The sequence below is a fragment of the Cuculus canorus genome, chromosome 7 (assembly GCF_017976375.1).
Source record: "Cuculus canorus isolate bCucCan1 chromosome 7, bCucCan1.pri, whole genome shotgun sequence".
NCBI classification, from domain to species: domain Eukaryota; kingdom Metazoa; phylum Chordata; class Aves; order Cuculiformes; family Cuculidae; genus Cuculus; species Cuculus canorus.
This window is the reverse complement of record NC_071407.1, coordinates 9,482,957-9,502,549: the sequence shown is the minus strand read 5'-3', so window position 1 is coordinate 9,502,549 and position 19,593 is coordinate 9,482,957. Positions and strand designations below refer to the sequence as shown.

Here is a 19,593-nt window from a genome sequence, read left to right as displayed (position 1 = left end):
AATAATTTTGCCCTTTCTGATAACTAGCAAACTTGGGATGATATGGAATCTCAAGAAGAGGCTCCTTGAGTCACCAAGGCACAGGCTTGTGTGGGCTTCAAGTGGATGAATGCCCTGTTGCTTCTCCAAGGTCCAAACTGGGGGATTGGGCCATTTGTATGGTCTCAGGTGTATGGCTCTGCAACAACCCTTCCATGCCTGCCTGCTTTGAACACCAGCAGCTCTGCTGTCCCAGTGTGTTGTCACCTGCTGATTGCAGGAATGGGGTGTTCTGGTTTGCACCCCAAACCTTGAGCATACGGGGCACCCATGCTGTGCTAATATTGATCCTTTGGATCACATCTAAGTAAAGGCAAAGAATGTTCCTAGCAGACCATGAAGGGCCTCAGTGGACATTTCAGTAGCTGAGCTTTTCTGTCTTACAGATATATCAGGAAGCAAAAAGAAACAGAGGAAGGAGGAAAAAAAACCCACAAATTGGCAAAAGCAAACACGCTGTCAAATGCATGGGACAGAAAATACGTGGTACCTGGTGGTACCTTGCGTCTCTCATGCTGTTGTTTAAGGCAGTTAGGCTAAAAAGGTGGCAAATAAATGCAAGCTTTTGCTGTACTTATTTATTCATTTTTTTACTTGAATTTGCTTTGCTTATGTTCTCACCTTCTGGGAACGTACGAGTTATCAGGTCTCACTGCCACAAATGCTTTCAGAAAATGAATTTGAAAGCCATATGCACAAACATGTGAAGAAATTGAATTGTTTCAGGTAGTCATGCCAGAAGTCCCTCTCCACCAGAAAGCAGAAAAAGCCATGAGATATTCACTTAGCTCTCCAGTACATACTGAACATCCACTGTCATCGGGAAAACTGACTGGGACTAAGCCACAACATGTGTGTAAAATTGCTGTAAGATAATTGTGAATAACAAATTCAAGATCTCTGCAGTGTGCTCATGAATATGTCATAAATGAAACAAAAAAATGAAAATATTAAAACAAGTACGTGACTTGTAAATTATTCCTTTGGTCCCAGTCATATTTCCTAGCTCGAGAGAACAAAATGGATATAGCTGAAATATAAATAATTTTCGAATAATGAATTTATTTATAATGACTTAGGGACCATATGTTAATGGCTTTGTTTCAAGTGTGACTGGAACTATTTCAAATGTTTTCTTTTATGGAGTACATACTAAAGGCAAAGACCTTCTCTTCTGGTATGAATTCCTATTACTGCTTTCTTGTTAATTGTGCATCTAAGCTGGAATAGCTTAAAGTGATCTGAAGTCACACCGTGGGGTGTGTGGGACGGTCCTCATGTAAGCTGCAGACAGAGCTTCCCGGCTGCCGCTCCTGAGCCACGGGGAGAATGCAAATACCCCATTTTATAGTGGGTTTGTGCCAATTCTACTGTGGAAGGCTCCAATTCAAACAGTGTTTATATGCAAGCTCAATATACCTGGAATTTAGGAACAAATGCCTTCTTGCTTGAAAGCTTTTAGCAAAACATCAGGAGTGCTTTATAGTGTGATACAAAGTACAGTGCCAAAACTCAGGATAACAAGTATGTTTGGAAAACATCGAGCCTTGAACTATTTTCTTTATTTATTAAGAAGAAATAAAGAGTAGTTCACATTTAAGTGCATTTGACACTAGCTGAACCGCATCTCTCTTTGGCTGTTGGTTGGATGGAGTCGGGGATCCATTCATTTCCAAGGTTAAAGTTTTAACGCATGTGCCAGGGTGAAGTAACTTGAGGGAGTATTCTTATGTTCTTCAGTACCTTTTCAAAGCAGGTGTAACTGTTGGGCTAACTGTGGTCAAGGACCTGTCTGTCCCATCCAGGTCATGTGTGGAAAAAAAAGGAGACATCAGTAAGACATCAAAGGCAGAGGGATGAGGTTTATAAATAAGGCAGGGCGGCATGGTCGGGGCTGGCAGTCTGGCAGCCGGCGCTGGAGTCCTTAGAGCTCATCCCACGCTCCCGCCGAGTCGCTCATCTCTGTTTATATGAGTAATGGAGCGGCTGGGGGAGGGGATTTGTAAGCACGAAGCAAATACTCTTAGTGTTCATTTTGTGTAAGACTGACATCCACACCAAGTCGAGACTTCCAGAGACGTAGTGTGCAGTCACATGCTGTAGCATTCATGAGTACAGATATAAATCAGGCAGATGTTTGTCGACTGGAATGGGTAATAATTTCTTTCTCTCTTTGTTTGATTTTGCATGTTAGCCTCAGATGACAATTTCAGAATTGCTTTCTGCAGTACTTTTCAATAAGCAGAATGTGCTTCACTGGAGATAGATGGAGATATTTCTATAGGGAGATAAACATATTTTTAGGTAGACATGAATATGGACTTACACACATACGCACATATATATATATTCATTTTTTTTTAACTATTTGCCAGTGCTGGGGGAGGAAGGAGGATGTGTCTTTTGGACTTTTGCTTTTAAACCCACGGCTTTTCTTTTTCTCTGAACAGACCAAATATGAGACTGTTACTCAAACTATAAAATCAAATTAACACCCTTTATTGTGTTTGCAAACTAATTAAAATGTAAAATGTCCTGAAACCACTGGCTTACTGTGTGACAAATGTAAGATTAGAAACAATTAGAAGGCACTCAAGAGGTTTGTGGTGTTTGGATTTCTGACATTGTTCTAATCATCCCTTTAAGTAATGAAAACAATGGTTACCTAGAAATTAAAGGTTTAAAGGAAATTATCTTCTTCGGTACAGTCATTAGTTAATGATTGTTTATCATTTTAAATGTTGCCATAGTAGTCAGAGGCTGATTTTTAAATCTGAAAGCAAGCAGGACACGTAATAATGAGCAAACATCTGCTTCATCTACTATTTCTGTATGTGATCATAATTTATATTGCTATAGCACTATTGAAAGATGAGTCTGATATTTTTTATGATGATCCGTATCCCATTGTGCGTATGGCTCAGCACAGCTAGGATTTAGTCACTGTGCTATTTCAGAGCTGTTTTATCTTAAGAATTGGACAAAACTGAAAGTGATTCATGTTAATTTATATGTGTGGTATGTAACCCTTATGAAACAATCAATCACTTATTTCTGTACTTGTCAACTTCCAGAACTAGTTGTTAAGGGTTTTTTTGATCCACTTCAGGACTCAGGGGTAATTTTTTTTTTTTTTTTAACTTTTTTAGAAGAACTTTGACAAGTATGACAGGATATATAAACATTTCTTGGAGCTGTTAGGAATTTCAATATTTCAGAACATTTCCAAAACCAGATGTTTCCCAAAGTTGGAAATAGTAGTTAGTACTCTTACTTGAAGATTAGAAATAATAAATGCAGCAGGCTGATTAATGCAAAGTTACCTATTAGTATTCTATTTTGTTCTTTTTTGTACCATGGAGAAATATTTGTGCTTTCTCTCCGAGTCCTTCGGAGACCAGTGTTTGACTTCATATTAATTAGTTATGTGAAAGTAGAATAGATTAGCCTTGGGGGATATTCCATAGAAATGTATAGTGTGTCAAGATGTAACCCATGGAGGATGGGAATCTCGTAATAAGCATTTACTGTAGACAGATGTGTACATTCCTGTGACTGATTGTACTGGAATTATTTATTATGCTTTCAGCTGTTAAGAACCCAGTATACGACAATGTGCTCAAATTGTTCTCCATTAATTTTCAGCGCCAAATCTTAAAGGCAGACCACGCAAAAAGAAGCCTTGCCCACAGAGAAGAGATTCATTAAATGGCATTAAGGATTCCAACAATAATTCTGAAAGCAAAGCTGTTGCCAAGGTAAATCACTTAATAATACTCTTTTCAGTACACTCTCCTTTTTAGGTACAGCCCTGCCTTTGTTTCCCTGCCTGCTGTTTCAGATTTAGACTGTAACTTATTTTCTTGGGGAGATAAATGTAATTTTTTTCAGTAGTTTTATTCTTCCCTTTAAATCATGTCTGTGTTCAAAGTTACCGGCAACTATAATCACCTAATAATCTAATGCTATCAGCTTGTTGGTAAGTGGTAGTGCTTAAGCTTTCTTGGCATCTAGTGTTGGTTTTCACATTCTGTGACACACAAACATAGTTTGTGACAGTATCTTCGAATTAAAAATAAACCTGGGAGCAGCTCACCCTGTTACAATGTACTTCTAAATATAAGTTTGAAGATAAACAGACTATGAAACAAGAGCCACTTCAGTAATGGTTTCCAAGAAGCACATACAAACAATATTACCCTGATGTTAAGATCTTGACTTTTTTAAAATTAAGGAAAAAAAAAAGAGAAAGGCAGATATTCAGTATGAAGGCTTAAAAAAAAAAATCTGGACTCTTTCTTTAATACTTAGTGCTGAGCTGCATGTTCCAGGGTTTGTTGAATAGTGTGTGCTTTTACAGAGCCTTCTGTATGTGCTACAGTGCTTAGCCCACACTGCAAGTAAAAATTGGATCATTGATTTGTGTTTATAGACTTAATCTTTCAGATATTTATGGGTTTGTATCTTTTCCTTAAAATATTTTAAAATTGAGTTTCTGTAGTCTAATTTTCATCCTATTTTCCATGTTGTTTGTGTGGTTTTAAATAGGAATTTAGTTTTCTCTTTAAAAAAAAAGCAGCACAAATGGCTCCTTTCAAGATGATTTAATTTGAAACTGTAAGATGCAAAGATGGAAAATTACTTAGAGCAATACTTGTAGATTTTTATCTGAGGCAGAACTTCGTCACTACGATACTTTTGAGCTAAACACATTTGCATAGGATGAATTTTAAGGCCAACTCCTCCCTAATCCATTGTTTCAGTAAATTAGATGGATGTATATCTGAAAAATGCTTCCATTGTTGTGCCCATCTCTTTAGGAAATACAGTGAATCTATAGATCCATTTACATTGGTATTGTTGTATGCAATGAATGTCCTGGGAGATTAAGAGGTTAAAGAGGTCAAGTGGAAGTGTTCTGCTCTCAGTTTCTCATAGGAAGGCAAATTAAATTCCACCTCCTCCTCCTCCCTAGGAGTTCAGTTAAAATTGTGCCTTCTGTTGATGACGATAAAAGAGGCTGAAGTTCATGATGAAGCTCTGCCCTTAAGTCACTGTTTCTCTTCTTTTTGTGCCTATTGTGCTCAGTTGGAGTCTGTACCATCGTGTTAGACAGGCACGGTAAAAGGCGATGGAGCCTGGTGTGTTGAGTTGCGGGGTCCTGCCAGATACTGTAGAGTTTGCTTGAATGTTTTTGCTCTGTGGAAGCATGTGCAAAATCTGCAGTGTGAAAATGTCTCAATTTGCCTCTATTTCCCCTCCCCCCGAGCCATTTTTCATGTTAATATATTACCAGGAAGCTACAACATGGACTGTGTTGTCAAAGCACCCTGGACTGTAGCACAAGTAATTTTGCCTCTTCAGCACCTGATATATAGGTATCAGATAATTAAAAACAACACTTCATACCAAATTGTTTATCCTCTCTGTTTATATTTGGGCTCACCCTACTAGTCAAATGGGAGGATATTTCAGATAAGAAGTAATTCTGCCTATTTATCTAGTCATACTGTGCTCGTCATTGTGCAGATATTAATAGCATTAATTATCTTGGCCAGCTTAATTTCATTATAAATAATAGACATGCTCATGATATAATGTCCTTGCATGTAGTCACACTGACTTCACTGTGGCTCTTCACATCAATCTGTGTCTCAGGGCTGTAGATACACTTTAATAAGAGGAGGACAATGAGTCAGAACCCTCTCCAGCAGATGTATTGCACTTCGTACAGACCCTTCCTGTGGGTTTCTGGGGGAGAAGGGGAAGTGTGTTTGGGGAAGGGAAGAGGGATGGAGATACACCTACTGTCTTCTCATTGTTGGGAAGAGTTGGGATGTTAAGTCATCGTCTTAGGCTCCATGTTGAGCTTCACCATTGCTCTGTCCGTGCTCTGTCTCTGAGTAATACTGACAATGGGTCCTTGAAGAGCAGGGTGAGCACTGCTAGTGTAAATTGGACAAATCCACTTCTGTCAAATGATGAAACATTGTGGCAGTGTTTCTGGCCATATTCCTGTTGTAGCTAAAATCCCTTTTGATCAGCAGTTGTGTTGCTTTCATCCTCAGATCATGGTATCCAGTGTCTGCCAGCAGCCTCATTTCTCAGGTGACAGCTCTGATGAAGATGCAGTGGTTATACAGTTTGGGTCAGGAAACGGCAAAAGTGGCATTCCAAAGACTGGGTTTGAGCCTTTCAAGACCAATGCAAGCTACGTAGTTGTAATGTCTTGGCTGAATTGTTCTCAGCTACCAATGACTAGAAAGCTTTGTGCCTTCTTAAAATTTAGCTCTCATTAGGCATGTTTGCCTTGAACCATCAGCAAATCGTTTTGTAGTCTTTTACTGTTACCTGACACAGAAGAGGGTTTGGTTGGGTAGTAGCAGCTCTGAGTAAATTCTCATGTTAAAAGTGGAACAGTAGTAGGACAAGCAGGTTGGTCCTGGACTTGCAGGTGATGCCAGGGAAAGTGGGTCTTTCATGTACCACTTCTTGGTTTTGATCCCCTTGCTGGTCACTGCATTTTAGTACCTTCCAGGGAAGATCTGTGGGGAATTCCCTCCCTGGCTGGGAATGTAAAGATCGCAAGAATATGAGGCCATCTGCTGAGGCAGCATCAACTCCCCTGGAGAGATGTATGTCAAGCTCTTCTCTCCAAATAATCCAAGGACTCTGCAGGCTTTCATATTTCACGTGTCATCAGTGCTGGACAGGCTTTGGAGACTTACAGGCTCCAGCATAACCCTCGTTGTACCTGCTTCGTGCTCCCAAAGAGCCTTCCCAGTCAAAGTGTGCAGAAATGCACTGAAAGGCTTTTTAAAAATGGCTCATACAACCATTTCGAAGACCTGAAAGGGTTGACTTGTTAAACATGGAAACTGTCCCCAGATGAATCTACTCATTACCTCTCCTCTTGCAAATGCTGAAGTAAATGTCTTGCTTCATTTGTATTGCAAGATCTGGGAAATAAGTTTAGAAGTTGCCAGGATATGCTTTTCCTGTGCCACAGGTGGCCTGGCACACTCTCAGACCTGTATATTTATTCCAAGCACCTTATCCGTTAATGGATTGAAACTTTAAAATGCAGGTCTGTAGCAGTCTACGTTGTGTTTGACCTCTGACAGGAGAAGACGAACACACAGGTGTACTTACGAGTGTTCACCGTCCGTTTGGTCATGGATCATACACCTCTGATGGAACACAGCGCAGGAGGTGGTCAAATGTTCCCTGAGCCCATCTCAGTACATTTCCAGCTTATCCATGGTGTGGCACTGACTTGCCTGTCTGGGCCTTAGCCCTCGGTTTCATTTTGGAGGTGTTACTCACACTGAGGCTACAGTGAAATTCAGCTTTAATTCCTGCTGGGAAAGCTGAACTCTCCCCTTATAACAGAGTTGTTCAGGCTTTCTGAGCAGACCAGATAAGAGAGCAGAGCCAAGCAAAACTCTGCGTTCAGGACCATCCTCCAGATCTTTGCTCTCTACGAAAATCGAAATCGTGTTTTGAGAGAGAAGGGCAGTTCATGGTGCCTGGTGCGAATCTGGCATTGCTGTCACTGACATCTGTTTTACCCGGAATGGCATTTGACTCTTTTGATTCTTGTTAGGCATTGGTCATGGCATTCAACTATATCTCCTGATAGAGGATGATGAGGTTCCAAAAGTGAGGCTTGGTTCTTGAACACTGAGCGGATGAAGCATTGCAGCCTTCTTCAAAGCTTTGTTGAATCTGACACTGCTTGGAGTCCATTTGTTGCATTTTGGTTCCTTTGAATTCCGCAGACTCTTTGACCTCACTTTCCTGTACGCTGGAAAGAAGGAGGCTGTGTGTAACGCAGGCTTTTTCATTCCTGGTGGCTTTTTTAGTGTTATTTTCTTTGTTTCCTTTTGTCTCCTTGGGAGTAGCATCCGTTGCCATTAGTTTGCTTGCATAGCAGTGAGCTCTGATTTCATTTAGCATTCGTGCCCAGGCTGTCTTTGCAAACATAGTTCTGAATTGCCCAGTTTGGAAAAGCAAATCCATTAAAAAGATCAATTGATTGACTTTACCTAGCAAGTGGGTGACAAAACTGAAAAATTGCTCCTGAGTCCAGTGAACTTGTTCCAAGTTTTAGCTTGCAACAAATTGGCAGCTCAAATTAAAAATTCTCAATTTACTGAAATCATGGCTTCATATTGGGAGTGCTAACCCAGCCTTGGGTATAGCATTGAAAACTATGGCAATGTAATCTAAACTTTATAAGAGGAAGCTGTTAAATAATTTTGCGAGGAACCAAAGTAAGAGTCAAGGGATTACAGCTTTAAACTGAAAAGTGGATGAGGAAATCCAAAGTTCATTTTATAGGAAAAAAAAAAGTCCCATTAGCTCCATTCGGTTTGGGATGAAACCCAGGATCTTTACAGAAGTTTTATCAACAACATATCTATTACTAAAAGGCAAAGCATGGTGTCCTGTACCATATGAAGACAGTATCTTTTTGAACCATGCAACCCGAGGATATCAAGCAGTACAGCAGACATACTTCAGCAGCAAGTGATGAAGAAAAGTCCCTCAAAAGTCCATTTCCCAGTCCCTGCCTGGGAGGAGCGTGCCTGTATCCTACAGTGCCCAATGGGGAGATTTTTCAGTAGCATTGATTACCTTGGAAAATTGTGGCCACTTCTCCTTTCTGGTTAGGAGCTAGTGTTGCTTTATCAACATCTGTGCAAAACTGTGGAGGCAGCTTGACCTTATGTCAATGCTTTCTACAAAGTTAAAACCCCGGAGGAGCATAAAAGAAAATATTTTGCTTTCTCTGAGCCTGAAACACAGGTTTGCTTTATTGACATAAAATAAGTATATCACAGTCTTTCCAATTATATCTTTGTTGTTTATTTACAAGCACTTACATAGTGTTCTTCGTTGTGCTTGCTTCCAAAATGCCAACAAGTACCCAGGAACTCCTGGTTTAGGAGTAAGGAGAGTGATGGAGAGTCAATGGCTTACTTGATCAAGAGTTCCTGCCTTCCTATTCAGCAAGATAACCCGCTCTCCTAAAATGCCAGACACTGGTTGTTAGAGTCTCCCTGCTACCTCTGGGAGCACAAAGGACGCGTCTTAGATGGGGTGTGGCACTGGCAGAAGGCTCCTCCCAAGACTTAAAAGCATTGAAAAGATAGTGCTAATCCAAAATACATGTAACCATTTCCACTATCTCATATAAGAAGACTTCCACTATTTCACTGGAAATGTATCTATCCCATCTTGGCCATGGAAAGCTTCTAAACATCAGTTTCCAAGGTTCTGCTCTTTTTGGTTTTGTACATACAAATTACAGGAATGCTCAAGTTGTAATTTGTTTTATTCAGTAAAATGACTATCTTCAGGAGGACTGTAGGATTAAGCTGGTCTCACTGGATGTTTTTGCCCATGTTTGAATACTGATGGAGAGGTAAAGTGGTTCCAATTTGTTGACTTCCTGATTGGCACACGACTGCTGGGGAGACCAGCGGGAAATGGGGAGCTCTGGAACTCATGTGCGTTGGGGCTGCTGGTGTCTACCAGGAAGGGCTCTGACTACCAGCCCCTTCCTTCTGCACAATACTTAGGGCTGTGCTTCAGTTTAAGAAGATGCTCAAACTCATTTGACTTAAGTCTGTGCTACAGCAGAAACTCCACTCGTGTGCTGCGAGCTGTGCCTGAGTAAGGCTGCCAAGGTTTGCATCTATTTTGGTGGGCCAAAGGAAAGAAAAATCTGTCATTTCAGAGCTGGCTACTGAGCATTCCTGGAAGGGGCTGAGCACCCTCAGCTCCAGGGGTTGTCTACGGGAGTTGACAATGCTCAGTGTCAATCCTGGAATGAAGGTTATTATTAGACTTGCTAATAGCAAGTGTATGTGAGAGATGGGAGCTGTCTGTGACATAGCAATGTATAGTCATAAAAATGCAGATCTGGAGAGCATTACCAATGGGTTATAATGATTTAAAGATGTGGCTATTTAAAAATGTTGTGACTGAGATTCAGAACAAGACTTTTAGTTCTATAAATAGCTTCTTTTGTTTCCCCTGAAACACAGTTGCATGGTTTGGCCTTCATTTTTTCAGCAGTCTGTTCTGCAAGGAGAGGGTATTTATTCCTTAAATGAAAATTAAAGGTTACCCAGATCTGATATGACATCTTTTCTTTTCCCAGGTAAAATGTGAGGCTAAGTCAGCTTTGCCCAAACCCAAGAGTAACAACAGCAACTGTAAAAAAGGCTCAAGTGAGGATAAATCAAAGATTGCCATAGGTGAAGAATGCAGAGCTGATGAGCAGGCTTTCCTTGTGGCTCTCTATAAATATATGAAAGAAAGGAAAACACCAATTGAACGAATACCCTATTTAGGTTTTAAGCAGAGTAAGTATCCTTTTTCTCACTTTCTTGTTGACATTTTAGAATGGTTTGGCTTCTCTGGAGAAAGCATTTGCACACAAAGCCTATTTTAAAGCCTTATGGATGGGGAGACCATGTTTATATCTATCTTTTCCAGTCCAGGCATTTCACTGTCTTATGCCTAGATTTGCATCTCTTCCTTCTGGGGTAGTTGCTGCCGGATATTTATAGGTTTAAATCCACTGATTATGACTAGAAATAGGCATGTTGAAAACTCTCTAGTTTTCTGTTTTGTAAATCTGCAGCGTCTGTAATGCCTTTCTTCTGAGTTAATAATATGACATATCTTTATTGTGCCCAGATGTTCTTTATGAAAGGACAAATATTAAAGGAAGACATTTAAAGGTGGTCAAAAAAGGCACAAAAGGGATCGTATATTTAAGTCCCAAAATGTGTTTATAGTTAATAAATTACTGACTTCGGAGAATATAAAACCAGACTGTATCTGTTTAATACAGAATGCAATGTTTAGAATTGCTTTGGCGTGTACAGTTTGTAGTGCCACAATCAGTAAAGCAATTGTAGTGGAGATGATACAGTTGTAACTAAATTTTACATAAATATTGCAGTACAATGTAGATCTTTCAGAGTTTCCAACAAAAGCTGTAAATGGGAATATTTTTCCTCTTTATTTATAGATTGAATGATACTTTATTTCCTTAAAGGGAGAACTTCATGGATTGAAATATTATTTACCCTAATTTATCTCCCAGATTAAAACCATGTGTTATTTTGATGAAGAATGTCAAACCTGTATGTTTTACATAACAATTTACATACCTAATAGCAATTGGCACTGATTGCAACAGGCCTCCAGCAGCCATTATAAACTTATATAACTCTGAATGATTACAGTGTTTGTCTGAAAACTGGCTGCTTGAAATGGAAGTAAAATTAATGTACTATGAACAGCGTCGTTGCATTATGCATTGATTCAGATTAAATCAAGGCCTAAGCAAAGCTCTTGATAGCTTTGAAACAGTACAAGGTTCAATGAGGCTTTCAGAATGTTTTTTGTTAGAGAGAGCATTTCTTTCCCCCCCCAGCCCCCATTTTATTCTGCAGTCTCTCAAGCTTGGGGACAGGATGGGCTTGAAAGGCAAACTAAAGTATTATTTCTAAAATTCCTCACCAGGGGTAGGGCCTTCTGCTAACATTTAGCCGAAATACACTGAAAGTTGCCTGACATTCATTATAAATTAGGGACCTGATCCGGCAAATACTTAAATGCCAAGAGTAAGTATGCTGAGAAGAGCAGAAGTGTTTGCAGGATGGGGCTCTCTATTTGTCCAGCAAGACTTGTGCAAACATTGCCAATATAAATAGGTTAGTGGGGAGCAGCAGTATGTACACTACAACAGAGCATCCCCCCCAGAGGAAGAGAGCCCATCTTCTGTGATCTGCAGTGTTATTGCTGAGTCTGGCCTGAAGTATTTGTAGTATGTCTATGGGGAATCACTTTTTGTTGGTGGAATAATGCATATACCTTTCATAGAGCCATGACATCAATTTTTTCTTCTCGCAATTAAAATAAGATAACAAAAAAAAAAAATAAAGCGAGACACCAGCAGCAAGCAGTGGCCCCGTGAGACAGTGGGCCAAGATGAAAAGCACATTAGAGGGGAGGAGTTATGCAGGAAGTAACAAGCATCTCCCAACACATCTTTTGAATTGAGTTGCCTCCGTTCCTCCCACTCCGCAGCCGTGGCGCAAGGCGCAGCCATGCATACCATAATTATTATGGTAATTTTTTATTTGTGCCCCCTCCTCCCCCCCCCGGATTCATTCACACCGGTCCCATTAGAACACAGCCTATTGTTTATTGATTATGGAGGTTATTATCTGAGCTGCAGTGAATATTGGATATTGTTGTTTAATCAATAGGCTTTCTCTGTGAGCTAATGTGTGGCTCATGCTTGCTTGCTAATGAAATCAGTATTAAACAAATAATTAAAAGCAACATTCTTCCCAATGAGTAATTTTTATTACCAAAGGTATGGAAACATGCTACAGTCATTATACAGTGCCTCTTATCAGCAAAGTCAAATGAGCCCATTAGCTTTGTCTCAGTGTATTTTTCCAGTCCTGTTAAGGAATTTAAGTGTGTTCTCTTATACGTGATTAAAAATATATATAGTATGGACTAATATTTACTCTTCAGATTATGTAAATACCTCTTTGTAAAATGTTTCACAGGAGCTTTTGCAGGGGCTATAAGCTTTTTTTTCTGTTTTTCTTTTTTAAAAACTGTTTAATTTACATTTCTTTGAAATATGTTGGTTAATGCAATGCTTATCTAAATACTTATTGTCCCTCTAACAGTTAACCTTTGGACTATGTTTCAAGCTGCTCAAAAACTGGGAGGATATGAAACAGTAAGTGTTTAAGTAACTTAAACGAAATAATTGTGCAATCTAACTTTTCCCTGTTAGGAAAAAAAAAATGTAAAGGCACACAATCCTTTGATGCATTTTAGGCAAGCTGTACACATTGTGGGTTTATTGGACCCTTTTTGGAAACAGTCCCAATTAGTTCCAGGTTTGGCAAAATTGTAAACTTGTCGTAAAAACTACAAGTGGAAAACATATGTAACTCTTCCCTGTCAAGGAAATTAGTTGGGTCTGTAATTTTTTCCCATGTTGAGAAAGGGCTATTATTGTACAACAAGCCAAGATTGCATAAAAGAAATTTCACTTGGCAACATCCCTGACATCTGTTCATGTCTAATATGGGAAATGTATTAAAGGCTTTCAAAAGTAATCAGTATTGTCCATTAAGGAATAGTATGCTGCAGTATCTTCTCTTATTCCAAGTGTAAAAGATCATTATTAGACCAGGGTCAGTACCACATAAACAGGAAGTTATCAAAGTAATTCAGAAAAGTCTCTGACACTTTTTATCAGCTAACCATATCTGACAAGAGCAGTTTATTTTTAGCTCACAGGAAAATTTGATGGCCATGGATTTTACAGCATGTATTTTGAACCAATAAAATATTAGAGCAACAAAGCTAGATTAAAATCTTGAAATGAGAAGAAAGAGCTGCATTAATATGGCACATTGAGATGACATCTGTAATAAAAACCAATTGACATAGGAAGATGTCGTCATTGGAAATATTTTCATTGCACACAATGATCAGATTAAGTTGCTCAGTTCCTGCCGCAGTTGGATGAAAGAAATTATCTTTGCTTTGTTTACGCAGTAATCTGGGACATATCTGTGCTGTAGAGAAATGACAAGAAGAAGTGCACTATCAAGAAACTGAAAGTCATTTGAATGAAAATACAAAACTCACTGTTTTCTTTCCATATAATAAAGCAGATTGTTCTGTAAATCAGCAGCCCAGGTTGATTTGCATGGGTGTGGCTGGGATTTTGTGAAACATGAAATCTAACATTCTCAACAAAAATATATGCTTGATCTGTCTTTTATTGTTCCTGTATCTTTCATTAATCAGCACATACCATGCTTATGTACAGGAGTGCGTAGGTGTGCTCATGGGTATTTATGAATGAATAGCTACTATAGATTGTTACAGCAATTATGAGGCAACAGTAATTGCCATGAGTTGTAAAATGCAGTGAACATGAGGGTTAAAGTCTTGAACTTGATCCAGAGCAAAAGAAGGCAGGGAGGGAGATGGAAGGAGAGTGGCGTGTTCAGAGTGCTAGGGGAGAAGGGCTGTTTTCACAGATCTGCTTGAAGGGACTGAGGATCAGAGCAGGGATGCCAAAGTCGTGGCGTGCTGGAGAGAGCTGAGTTTTAGTGCCAGAATGAGAGAGAAAGGGATGAATTTAGAGATGCTGGGGAAGGTGAACCTCTACATGAGGGGCAGAGCAGGAATAGAATGGTGATTTTTTTTTAACAGAAGACCAGAGAGCCAGGTCTACCAATGGTAGCAGAAACACGAGAGGATCAGAGGGGAAGGATCGCTTACATGAGAATGTTATCCAGAGTAGCATCAGTCCACCCTTGTCTCAAAACTCTTGTCCTTTTCTCAGTGACAGTTGTTCTTTGTTGTTTAGGGGTGTTTGTCATCTGTGAGGAAGATGCATCAGTGATGCTTATTCTTCATATAGAAGAAACTGAGCAATTGCTTGCTGGTCAGTAAATAGCAAGGCAAGCAGATAGCACACACCCTCTGACATAGCTGGGAGCCCAGCTTTCATTTGAGAGTGACTGGCTGACATGATGGGCCTGATCCTGTTTTTATAATGTGAATGGCATCTGTGCTGTTTGCAGAAGAGCCGAAGTTGGGAGAGCTGTTGTGATGCAGTTTAAGTTGTAGATGGAGCATGAGGTTTCCTGACCTCATTCTCTTCTGTTAACAGCCTCATCCTCAGTACGAATCTGATTTTGCTTTACATTCCATGAATGTCAGACCAATAGCTTTTGCAGTAATTTAACCAGTGCACACCCTGGGTTGTATTATTGTATTGCCAGTTGATATTTGTTGAGTTTGCCAAGTTGGATTTGTTTGTATGTATTTTATCACAGTGAGCATTGCTGAGAGGCTTTTATGTTTGAGTTGTGTTTCATTTTTCAGCCAGACAGTGGATGACTGGGGTGACATGGGCCTCAGTATCAGTTCCAGAATGTTAGGCAGGTGTACTTAGATGTAGAAATTTTGAGTGACCAGAATCTGGGCAATAGATATGCATAGTGCCAATGTCTATTGATGATGATAAGTCACGTGCAGAGCAAAGGCTTCCTTGAACATACCCTGATTAATAAACATTTTTCTATATGGACCCTTCCATCTGATTTGAACAAGTCATTTGTGCATTATAAGGGCTTCATCACCTTTGACTTGTTTTAAAATTTCACAGTTTTCTAGTTTGTGCATTGAGATAGAAATGGGTCTTTTCTCTTGGACGTAGAGTAAATAAAAGAATATTTGGAAGTAGATATTTGGCTTCAGCACATGACAGCCATTTTATGAACAGGAAACAAATAAAAGATTGGTTAAAATCGCACATGGGAAGTTAGAGTGGTCAGATGACTGGTTTTCTTCTAGTAAGTGTAGAAACCTTTCTGGTTAAAGTGGTTGTAAACTTTATGTCCTTACGGTTGGCACAACAATGTAGTCATTTCGAATTACCGTTTCATCACCAAAACAGTCCGTGTGGTCCATGTATATAGATGTTTTGATAGGGCTTTAAAAACATCTTTGAGAAACAAGCAGAGATTATGTACCATGTTCCCCAGCTTCTGCCCAGATTTATAGAACAGTGCAAGACTCTAAGTCCAGTGCTGTCAGTTAAGGATCTAAACGTGAATTAAAACAGCCAGGAATTAGATTTGAGATGCACAGAACAACTTTCTTAGCTGTCTGTCTGACTTTCCTCTATTGTCATGTATCGGGCTGGAATGGATCCAGTGAGGCTTGACAGAGAGTATTACCTGTGCATATGGGATATGCATATGGGATATCTAGTGGTGTCGAGTCACGATTATGTGTCATATGTCATCTTTAAGGGCTCTCCAGTTAGAGTACTTGTGAGGGTCATTTCTCATCTATCCATTATCTATTTGATTACTAATTCTTTGTTAGTTGTCACCTATAACTGTGTAGTACTGAACTCTCATGTACTTCTTGTTGGACATAATTCAGGCTTAATAAAAAGAGCAACTTGGACAAATTGATTTAAGTCCATAACAGATGAAGCTGTATCTTTGGAATTGGTGGGATCATGTTTCTTTTAAACAAAGATACGTGAAATGAGCATCTGACTGTGTTTCGTTCAGAGCTAATACCCAGAGTTCTGTTTTGAAAAGCATTGTGAGCATCACATACCTTGACCAGAAAATCTCCCATTAGATTTGCAGCAGGAAATAATCAAGAAGCATTTTCATGAGAAAGCGAGCTGGGAGCTGGGATTGCAGTGCAGAGGACATTAAGATTTCTCACAGCAGAAGGACACCATTAAAAGCATGTGTATAAACAGTCCTCTGCTTTAATAGATCAGATCATTGCTTTTATTTGGTTGTTCTTGAGTACCAGTCACTGCCTAATACTGCTCCGAGGTCCCTGGGCAGACAACTTTCTTGCCAAGCTCAAAATTCTGCTGATTAGGAAAGATATTGTAGAGGTTTTCAAAGCGCCTGGCTTCCAGTGGGCCCAGATCTTGGGCTGTGAAGCTATAGGTTGGAGCAAATGGTGGGAGAAGTCTGCAAACCAGAAAACTTCTTTAAAATTAAAGCCAGGATCTCAATGGGAAGCTGTCAGAGATGGGACTGGCCTGTGCAATTGCCTTGATTAATGGGTGAGCCTGGAGGATCCTGCACCTTAGAAATGTGGAAGGCACTGGGAGGGATGTACACGCTGGTAGGAGTAGGGAAAACCAAATAGGAGAACTAGAGCAGCAAAGGTTTTGTCTTCTGTTTGTTTTCTACTGGAGCAAAGTAACTTACCTCAGGAAACTGAAACTGAATTAATCAAAAGTGTGAAATGAAAATGCTCAGAACATTTGTTAAAGCTTTTGCAGGGTCTTAGTTGTCTTACACCGCTATGGCTCCCTGCCCTTAAAAAGGCCCCAACCCTTTGCTCCTGAGTGTTTATGGGAAATTTTCTACCCAGGTAGCTAAAATATTTTACTATTTTCAAACCTTTTGCTATCTGTCTTTATGCTCCTCATGAACATGTTACTAACCAGGAGCACGTATGAGCCCTTTCAGAGTTAAAACCGCTGTGTAAAAGCAGACAAAGCAGGCATTTTTGGTAGGAACAGCAACATAAGCAAAACACTGCCAAGCACTGCCCTTTCCTGGCTCGTCAGGAAGTTCCTAGTCACTGAGATGGCTGGGAGGGACTTGTACGAGAAAAGAAAGCAGTCCTCAATTTGGATGTGGCCAGCATGAAGCATCCAACTCGAGCAGTGCTGCCCCGCATGACAACTGTGATGTTCCCACAGTGCAGCGTTTCGTTCGGATTGTTTAAGTATGTAATTTATCAGTGACTTTGGTCCTTTGAAGTTTATTAAGCATAAAAACTAAACTTCCCAGAACAGAGGAAAACTCAGTCCCAGATTTTGTTAGAATAACAATCATTTCAGGGTATGTCAAATTTAAACTTAGCTCTGTACGTGGAAAGGCACAGCTCTGCTAATTGCCGAGGAGTTCTGGTCTGTTGCAGAGGCAGAATTGGATAAAACTCGGCAAATGTTTGTGTAAATGTTATTATTCTAACCAGCAGAGAGGAAAGAGACACCAAAAACGATCCAAGGATTTCAAAGGGATTTCAAGGGGATTCCCTTTTCCTCTTAAAATTGCTTTTGTTTACTGATGTTTAAGTTTTGAGTATCAACTCTTGAGTCAGCTCCACCTCATAGTTAACGAGATTTGAGCTCTAAGGTTAGTGTTTTTGTTTTGAAAATGGAGACCACGCTTCTTAGTCACATTGGGGTGTTTGAAAAGGGGACATGCAGTAGTCCTCTTGCTGACTAATCCTTTGATTTGTCTGTTGTTCCTGCACAGCATCACTGTACTTGGCCAAAGCATCAGATCTTGGCCCACAGCCTTGCAAGCAAGCCAGGCTGCGTTTGCCAGAGGGCCGGAGCACAGACCCCAGACAGGCTTTATGCATCCTTGTTTCCCTAGTCTGTGAAGCTGACAGAGACTTGATTTAATATAAAGGCACTTGCAACAGTCCTCAGGGGATCTGTGATTCTGGGTTGTTACTAGAAGGCAAGGGCTCTCTGGCCATGCCTCTGTCCTTTGCCTGTCCCAAGGACTGGTGGAATAGGTGTGGAAGGTAGGACCAGAGGTAGCTTCCCATCCAGGCATTCCTCCACAGCAGAGTACTTGGTCCAACTCCTTTTCGACCTTTCAGGTTGCAGAAGGAGCATTCACTCATATTCTCAGGAGGTGGTGTTCTTCATGGCTCATTGGGACTCCAGTTCCCTTTAGTTATAATAATAGGTAGAGGTATGGGTAGCCTGGGGAAGAGACAGCATAATAACTTAAACAAAACAGACTGAAAACGAACCTTATCCTCAGATGAGCATTTTATTTGTATTTAAATAATTCGTTTGTAGAATTTATCCTTGAGTTGCAGTCTGTCTCTTGTGCCTGTGGTCTTTGAATTGGTTACAGAAGACAGAAAAAATCAGTGAGTGCAGTCAGTCTATTTTGCTTTAAATAAGGTTTAAGATAAAATACTTCTTTTTTTTTGTCAAGTACCTGTAGGTGCAAACTATGTACAAGTGCTAATAGTGAGTTGGAGATACTGATCTTTTCTAAGGAGAACTGTACAAACAATAAACTTGAAGAAATTGTAACATTATCAAATTATGAGTCTCCAGCCTTACTTTTGGCTGTGGAAAATAATTTCTAGAAAGAAAGGATTCTCCTTTTATATTGCATGAAAAAGAAACACCTCTCACTCTGTAATATTTAATGATGATAGCTATCTCCTCTTGTTTAGATGAAAATTACAGGCCTCAGATTGCAAGTTTTAATATTTGTTTTCTTCTGATTGCTGCCTTTAGCTCCTCAGTAAACGCCATTGACTGCTCTGTGGGTAACTCCGAAGAAGCCTTCGGGGCTGAATATATTAAAATCCACAGCATTCCACAGAAAATGACAAAATTCTCCCCAAATTGCACCCACAATTTTCCACTGGTCTTCTTTATGAGCTGCAGGCAAAGGAGGATGATCTGTTGTGCTTGTCCTATTCCTGTTTTTCTTCCTATTTTAAATATAGAGGAATATGTAAAGTAATGAAGTGGTATTCAGAAACAATTCTTTTGCCAGGTCTTCCATCTGTTATTCTGTATAATCCTAATTTCTGTACAAAGAAACAGAACCACGGTATGCAACTCAATATGTTACAAGATGTTTATTTTCATCAGCGTGGTCCAATAAAGTACATAGCTCAAATATTAACATTGGATTATGTTAAGATTTCATTACTATTTGATCTATATATTTTACTGACATAAATGGATAAAAATAAACAGCTTGTAACATATAGACTTACGGACTATGCTTTTGTGGATTTACAGAATTCTGTGGTGCATTTGGGTTTTGCAGCAGATTTATTTTCTCTAATTCAATTAAAATAACTATGTAATCATTATTTGTGCTGAGTATGGTTTGAGGTTCATTTTCATAATTCACCGTGGGATTTGTCTGCATA

General features: G+C 39.7%; 1 protein-coding gene across 4 annotated transcripts in view; it reads left to right on the top strand.

The window, feature by feature from the left end:
- Positions 1-19,593, top strand: part of ARID5B (AT-rich interaction domain 5B) — a 122,640-nt gene that overhangs the window by 79,471 nt on the left and 23,576 nt on the right. For 2 of the 4 annotated variants that reach the window (XM_054071570.1, XM_054071569.1), the window contains 3 exons: positions 3,685-3,797; positions 10,211-10,415; positions 12,774-12,826. In XM_054071570.1, coding sequence (XP_053927545.1) covers positions 3,685-3,797; positions 10,211-10,415; positions 12,774-12,826 — 371 coding nt within the window. Of the gene's footprint in view, positions 1-2,073; positions 2,193-3,684; positions 3,798-10,210; positions 10,416-12,773; positions 12,827-19,593 lie in introns of those variants that run through there. The other 2 variants (XM_054071572.1, XM_054071571.1) reach the window with 2 other exon arrangements.